At 39.6% G+C, this 8,243-nt stretch overlaps 1 protein-coding gene across 1 annotated transcript in view; it reads left to right on the plus strand.

The window, feature by feature from the left end:
* Nucleotides 1–8,243, plus strand: part of man1a2 (mannosidase, alpha, class 1A, member 2) — a gene marked incomplete at its 5' end in the record, with an annotated part of 107,548 nt that overhangs the window by 24,743 nt on the left and 74,562 nt on the right. Inside the window, 1 exon segment of the mRNA XM_014336868.1 lies at nucleotides 6,686–6,766. Coding sequence (XP_014192354.1) covers nucleotides 6,686–6,766 — 81 coding nt within the window.

Consider the following 8,243-nt stretch of genomic DNA (forward strand, 5'->3'; position numbering starts at 1 on the left):
AAAAAAAAACATATCGTGATATGAAAAAATCTCATATCGCCCAGCTCTAGTTTGGATGCTTTTCTTTGCCAGAAAGGCTTCCGTCTTGCAATCCTGCCCCATAGTCCAGACAAATGGAAAATACATATTGAGATTGTTGTTACATAGTACACAACTGGTGCTTTCCAGAAATTCCTGCAGCTCCTTTAGTGTTACTCTAGATCCTCTGATAGGCTCCCGAGCTAGTTTTCACCTTGTCTTTTCATCAGTTTTTGGGGGACATCCAGTTCTTTGCGGTGTCAGTTTTTGATGACTGTCTTCACTCTGTTCCTGGTATATTCAGTGCAGTGGAAACTTTGGTACCTTTCTTCTGACTGATACCTTTCAACAGTGAAATCTCTTTGATGCTTTGTAAGCGGTCTGTGAACCAGAGCTTTTGATGCAGCAGGCAACTAAGTAAATGTCAGGAAGGTCCTGCTAGGACCGCTGAACTGTATTTGGGGTTAATCAGTCTCTTTAATTGATAGCAGGTGTGTACACAAGAAGACAGAACGCTGTCTGCTGCTTCAACAGCGTATTCCTTTAAAGGTGTGCCGACTAACAGATTTGTTTGTTGAAATAATTGAATTGCTTTGAAATCATTGTCAGTGAGTTATTGTGGTCTCATTTTTTTTTTTTAACCTCACTAAAACCTGGTATTTAAAGAGGTATGTGTACACCCTTTATAGCCACTGTACTAAGAATAGTTGCTATTCATCATTCCATAGCATTCATTAAAGTAGTTCCTGCAACTCCAAATTCATCCGAATATGTTGTCTTCCATTTTTTCTTAGTTTAGTTTGATATGCGGGGGAGAAGAATTCAGTGCATCATGCAACAATACACAGGAACATGTGCCTGTGGCATCAAAGCTAGTGGATGGTTCAGTTCTAACTGTAATCTTTAGTCTTTTAGAAATATGTAGAGTGTAATTTACCATTTTGTTTCTTGTTGAATGACCTGACATCTTTGTAGCATGTTGCCTCGTTCCTAGAACCCAGTTAGTTGAGTGAGCAATAAAGTCATTAGCCTAAACAATGAAAATAAGATCCAAGTTATCAAAAACTCCAGCTGAATTGTGCTGTAAGCTGTTTTGAAGTGGACTCCGAACCATACATGAGAAAATAACAAGTATTTTTGAAATATGTGATTGCAGAGTCGTGACATTATTTCCCTCGTCTTCATCTTGCATAAACATAGTAAATTGGTCTCTCTCTGTGTGTACACACAGTATTTATTGCTTAAAAGTAACTGTGTGGTTCTTGTGTGCTTTTAGCAAATTTATGCACATTTTTATTGCATATGTTACACCTGCGCTCGTCTACCTCTCAATTCAGCCACCCACTTGCCACCAACACATCCTCCAGCTCCAGCTTTACCACTAATGAATGATTAAATAGCTGCCATGTCAGTTTGAGCCAAGCAGTGAGTCATTGTTGGACTCTCTAGTGTCCTGGTTAGACCCCCGCATTGCAGCTTGCCCTCAGATGATGGATGTGTCGGCATGCGAACTGCATCTATGCTAGGCCCAAACATCCAGCAAACTAATAGACTTTGTTAACTAATGCATTAATGACCCCAATCAAAATGAGGATTTGATCTGATCCCATGCAGCAAGGAGATTGAAATACTGATTAATTCTAGCTGTTGTTTGAGCCCAGTCTGATTTCCTGGATTCATTTGAGTTCTTTATTCAGATTTCTTTCCTAGCATATGATGTTTCTGGCAATAAGAAATGCAGACACATGATTCACAGTCTTTGACAAGGTAGAAAAGGCCATTCTGCTGTTAAAATTTTTATACCATTGCTGAGCTTTTGTGGTCCTGCTCACTTTAAGCTGTCATGTTTGGCATGATTAGACACATCTTCTCCCATCAGTTTCCTTCTTCTAGAAGCCGTTTTACTGAAGGTGAAAGCAGTGACTTACTGTGTTGGCTCCTCTCGTGTCATTTCCAATGACAGACATTAATATTTTAGCTGAATCGTCTGGATGACATGTTTTATCAAATTTGAAGGTCTGTCATCAGATTTGTTGGGATACTTCAGTGAAATCACACACTGTGAACCAAACAAACAAACAAAAAGATGCATTCTCACCAGCTGTTGAGATCCCAGGTTTTAATATGAATATTCTTTTGTAAATTGATTTTTTTTTTAATTACATTGTAAAATGTTATTGTTGAGCTTTTAAAACATAATGTTTTCAAATATGTTGTTTCATGCAAGTATCTTACACCAGGGATGTTTTAACATCATATAAAGCTCTGGGAATAAACAGCAATTAGGGTTGGGAGAGATGTTAAAATCGACAGTCTACAAATATACATTCAAGGAGGTGTGAAACATTAACCTGTGTGTCTCTTACCTTTTATTGTTAACATAATGATTAAAATCCAGCTAATACAGAACCTTTCAGAATCAGCTTTATTGACAAGTATGTGTGAACTGGGCTCCGGCTATTTCTTTGCTTTCAGTGTACAGAACAGAGTAGACGGCAGACAATACTGAGAACATGACACCAACACGTGTAGCATGTTCATGTTGCGTTTACAGAGTTGATGCTACTGTTGATTATAAAGGGTTTAATAATTCCCATATTGACACATGTGGGCACACATGCCTATTCGCTTTAATGTACAGTTAGGTCAGTAAATATTTGGACACAGACAATTTTTTTTCTAATTTTGATTCCATACATTACCACAATGAATTTTAAAGGAAATAACTTCAATGCGGTTGAAGTGCAGGCTTTGAGTAGGTTGAAAAAGATTGCCTAAAAATGTGATGAACTAAAGCATTTTTACCACAATACCTTTAATTCAGGGGCTCAAATGTCATTGGAAAAATTTAGTAACTAAAAATAAAATCTTCATTTCTAATACTTCGTTGAAACCTTTTGCTGGCAATGGGTCTAGTCTTCAACAAGTGAAATGCATGCTATATTATGTATCTGTATTATGAAACACTGCCCAATCAATTTGACTGCATTTAGCTGGATTTGAGCTGACAGTACGTCTCTGACCACCTCAGATTTCATTCGACTCCTTCTGTCCTGTGTCACATCATCAATAAGTACTAGCGTCCCAGTGCCACTGGCAGCCATGCACGCCCAAGCCATCACACGGCTTCCACTGTGTTTTATAGTTGATTTGGTACGCTTTGGATCAGGAGCTGTTCTGCGCCTTTTCCATAGGTTGATCTTGGTTTTATCTTTCCAAAGAATGTTTTCTCCAGAGCTGTGCTGGCTTTTTGATTTTCTTTTCTTTTTTTCTTTGTTTTTTCTTTTTTTTTGAATAGAAAGTCCAATCTAACCTTTCTATTCTTGAGGCTTATCAGTGGCTTGCACTCATTTAAAACAAACCTTCATTATCAATAACAGAAAATGGCACAAAAAATAAATGCTGACAGAGAGCTGATAGATCTGTTTGTACTGATACATGTTGGATATAAATAGAGGGGGGAGTGAGTGTTGTTAACAGTGTTAAAATAGAAGATCATATAATGAAGTGACCCTGGTGTTCTGTTTAGTAGCTCCATGACAAAATACATGATTTCAGTCCAACCGTATATTCCTGTGCTGCTCTCAAGCCTCACTGCACAACCTGTGTAACTCCGGCTACGTCCACACGTACACGGGTATTTTTTGAAAGCGGAGATTTTCCGTTTTCGTTTGTAAAAAAAAATCCCGTCCACACGTAAAAGCCAAAAAGGAAGGAAAACGCTGCCGGGAACATGCCAAAGCAGCAGGTAGCGATATATTCCTGACCGTGTAGAAATGTTGGCCAATCAGAAGTCTAGAAGCCTGGGTGGGAAAGAGTAAACAAAGATGGCGCATAGAAACAGCACTGAGTCCTATGTGTGGAGGACTCAGTGCTGTGTGTGTATATGTAAGCATTTAAACACTGCAGAGAGGAAAAATGAACAGTAACGGTATTTTGTCTAAGTCCGCCATGGTAGAAATTCATTTCACCGAAACAATAACCTGGCGCACAGTGTGACGTCAAACTGTAGAAACATTGGTCCACACGTAAACGCAAAAACTGAGTTTTCGAAAATATCCACCCTGGCAGGAGTTTTTAAAAAATCTCCATTTTCAGTGACCGAAAACGCCGTTTACATGTGGACAAAAGGTGCAAACGCATAGAAAAATCTGCGTTTTCAAAAATACCCGGGTACGTGCGGACGTAGCCTCCCACTTCCCCCTCTGTGCTCACCTCAGGCTTTTTTGTTTTTGTTTTGTTTTTGTTTGTTTTTTTAAATCAGGGTTGTTTTGTCCCTGCTTTTCATTGGGCTTAGTGCTTCTAAACTGCAGCTGTAAATGGCTAACAAGTAAAGGCTGACTCATGCTGTAGACGATAGGTGTCAAACTTTGGCCCCCGGGCCAAATTTGGCCCGCAGCCTAATTACATTTGGCCCGCGAAGCCATACCAAATTACTATTAGAGCTGGCCTACTGGTATTCTACAGCTAATATATATATATTGCTTAGTATTAAGCTTTGCTTGTTCCATATTCAGTTTTTTAGCAAAACTTGTATGAGTCCATAAGAAAAGATTCATTCTTATATCTGGAGGAAGATTTTTTTCCCAATAAATATTAATGTTAGCCCAGTTTTGAATTTTGGCCCACTGTGTATTTTAGTTTTACACAATCCTGCTGTAGACGGATGCCAGCCTTCGGCTGGATGAGAGCTTCCCAGTCGCCACCTTTCATCAGGTTTAACACAAACCTGTAGCTCGTCTTGCCTTTCAGTGGGTTTTGTTGAAGTGCTGATTGTGTGCCGGTAAAAATGAAAACCTTTTTAGTTGGGCTTAGTCTGAAAACTTTGGGTGCAGAGAGAAAATATGTGCAAGTTGAAAATAGGTTTATGCAGGCAGTATTCAACACTTTTCCCTTCCAGCACTAATCCACACATGGGATCTGAGGCAGGAAGCAACTCTGGTACTTTAAGACACATTCAAACAGCTTGCAAAATAAAAATTAACTCAACATCGAGTGTACGGCTGCTACATTCTCTCTCTCTCTCTCCTTTTTTTTTTGCTTATACTCAAGTGAAAGCCTCAACAATGATAGGGCTTCACTATTTCAGGAGCAAATCAGACCTGTTATATCTGAGAGGCCAAAATCCACCCTGCTGCGAACAGCCCATAGATCAAGAGATACTATAGAGATTGTGGGGTTTACCTTCAAAAGATGCTCAGATTTTCAGACATGAACCACAGTATTGTACAGCTAGATGTAACACTGTATGCCTCTGTAGATAAGAAAAGCATTCTTTAGGGAAATGTGCCTGTGGGGGAAGGCATGCCAAGAAGGCTCACTGTTCCCTGTATAGCTCTATTGAAAAGACTTCCCAGCAGAAGCATTATCTGACAGGTTATGGCAGCTCTTTGCACTGAAGGAAATGCAAGAAGCCAAGAGAGGCTCTTGAATGAATTAAGTGGATTAGATGAAGCTAGGCTGACATCACGGCCAGGTTTGCGCTAATGTGAGTACCGGTGCTGACCAGTGTTCAGGCCTGAGCATCACAACCAGTTTTTGAATGTTCTTGTTCACATGTGCTCCTGACTCCAGGTTAGAGTTACCTCATCAGGTTACAGAAGAGAGTGCTGTAAACTGTGAGTACTGTAATCAGTAAGGCTCAATCATAAATATTTGATGTATTTATTTGAACCATGCTGTGGCTGATCTTAACATGTTATAGCCACACAATGTTCCTGCACTCCTCCGCTTCTTTCTCCTATTCATTTACTGTAAACAGAGGTCATTCAGCCTGCACTTTAAAAAATGTGTAGGCAGAGTTCTCTCATCTTTGGTACGTTTTCATTTCTAATGTGAAAATATCAGGGCAAGGTCATGTTGTAAATTGCAAGGAGCTCTCAGCATTTGAATGTACGGGACCAAAAAGGCGTTCCAGGTGAATAACATTTCTGCATCACAGTCGCTGTGTCATCAACCATGTTGTCAGTCACAGTCTTCCAATTTCCCAAACACGAGGAATGCTGTGGTTTGAAGGAAGCTGCAAGGCCAGCAGTACAAGCATTGCACAGAGTGAAATCAGTCAAGTGTGTACATGAAAGTCTTAATTAGGTTCTCCTTTGGAGGCACATTAACTGGGATGAGCAGCCAACTAATTCGAATTGGCAAACAATAACCATGGTAACAACTTTAGACCCAAATAATGTGCGAAATCACCTTAACCACTTTGTGTACTCGTGGTGGCTTTAGTTCAGTGTTTAATCCTCAAGACGTCTTTTCTCTCCTGTCGCTCTCACACGTTCCACTTCATATCTGCTGGCAGGTTACTGCCTTGTTGCTCAGCGCTAATGATTCAAAAATTTTTGTTTCACTTGGACAGCTTTTACTATCTGATCTGTCTGAAAGTACCTTTCCACTTTGCATCTTTTGCTGCATGACATGCAAATCAGCAATAACATTAAGAAGCCATTGATCTTAGTGTTTTGTTATACAACACCACTGGGCTTCACCAAAGCCAGAAATTAATACTGTTCACAGTTATGTATCCAGTGTCACCAGAGAATAGAGCCAATAGGGGAGTGCTGTTTTGCCTGTTCTGTTTAGATATTGGGTATTAGTGATTACTTTGTGCCATTTCCTGTAGCAAGCTGCTTTATTTAATGATTTTTGTGCTGTCTTAATTTTCCAGAATGCTGAGGTGTCAGTGTTTGAGGTCAACATTCGGTTCATAGGAGGATTGCTGGCTGCCTACTACCTCTCTGGACAGGAAGTAAGTACTTATTTGCTTGTGTGTGTTGTATATGAGAGTGTAAGAATTTTTTAGTGTTATTTTTTCTACATTGGACAGAAAATTGATGAAAAATAGATGTTAGTTCAAATCACCTGGGCTATAATACTCAAAAATGATCTTCATGTCTCCTTGTTTCATCTCTCCTCTCCTCTCCTCTCCTATTAAAGCCAACAGGCAAATTTTGCTTCTTGGTTTAAGGAGCTGGTGAACATTAAATCCAACCATCCATCTTTCTTTTTCTGTTCTTTCCCACCTCTTCTCTGTCCATCCAATCCGCTCCAACTTTCATGCCCAGCCGAGCAGTGCTCCCTCTATAATAGGAGCAAATACATCAAACTTGCCCAGCACAACCTCCACGACTACTGTGCTCACAAGAATTTATATGGGGGGGGGGGTTACTGCCCGCCAACAGATCTCGAAAGAAATCAGTGCTTTTCTTAGCCTTTTCACTTCACCACAAATACAGCTCTGACACAGCTGCTAACTTTCAATATTGTCTCCTGTAAATCCTGATTTCCCTTCCTTTAGTCTTTGTTTCTCAAACCACAGCTGTCAGAAATGCCTACAAGTACACCCTGAAGATACAGAAATCAAGCGGTGTTTTTTGCGAGTAGACAGCCAGTGAAGTTCTCAAAATAAACCACGATGGGCTGAGTAGGCATTTTGCTTTGATTATAGGGCCACACCTTTAGATGAAGGCTGCTGTGGTTCATCTAAAGGTGAAGGTTGTTTTGGTAAAGACAAATCTATCACTAATATTGTTCTCTTCGTACCTTTCATGTACATCAAGAAGTAGTCTGAAAAAAAAATTTCCGGTCTTTTAAGTGACATTTGTGAAAAATATGATCAGTTTAGTAGCAGACACCCCATTCACATTAACTTGATGCTAGTGGTCAAGACTTTTGTGGCATTTTCTTGCCCTTTATGCTTTGCTCATTCTGGGAAACCATCAGCTTATTCTGCTGTCCTAATGTCTAAAGAGCACATTTTTGCAGTGAAGCCATCTGGTCAGAGAATGTGTGTGGGGTGAGCCAGTCATTTAACTGCTAAGACGAAAGCTCAATCGGATGATAGCCAGTGGTTTTAAAATGCATTTAAATAACCGCAGTTATTCTTTTGCTCTTGATAAAGGCCTTGTACCTGCTATATAGGGCTGGGCGATATGGCCTAAAATCAATATCACGATAAATTGAGCAGTTAACCTCGATAACGATAAATGGACGATAACCACCCCAAGTGCCCAAAAAAAAACCAAAACGGTTTTTTTTTGGTTTTGTTTTCATTTGATGGGGCTGTGGCAGGCAGCATAGTTCCTCCAGTTATTTTGATAATATTATTCCCCCTAGACCTATTCATTGCAATTATATTATTACCACTTTAAAGGACTGTAAAATGTCACTGAAAATAAATGAAGACAATAGTAGTAAGTACTTTTAGTGGTTAAGATTTATTAACT

Source organism: Haplochromis burtoni, unplaced genomic scaffold, assembly GCF_018398535.1.
Source record: "Haplochromis burtoni strain Fernald_Lab_line unplaced genomic scaffold, NCSU_Asbu1 Contig_154, whole genome shotgun sequence".
Classification (NCBI taxonomy): Eukaryota; Metazoa; Chordata; class Actinopteri; order Cichliformes; family Cichlidae; genus Haplochromis; species Haplochromis burtoni.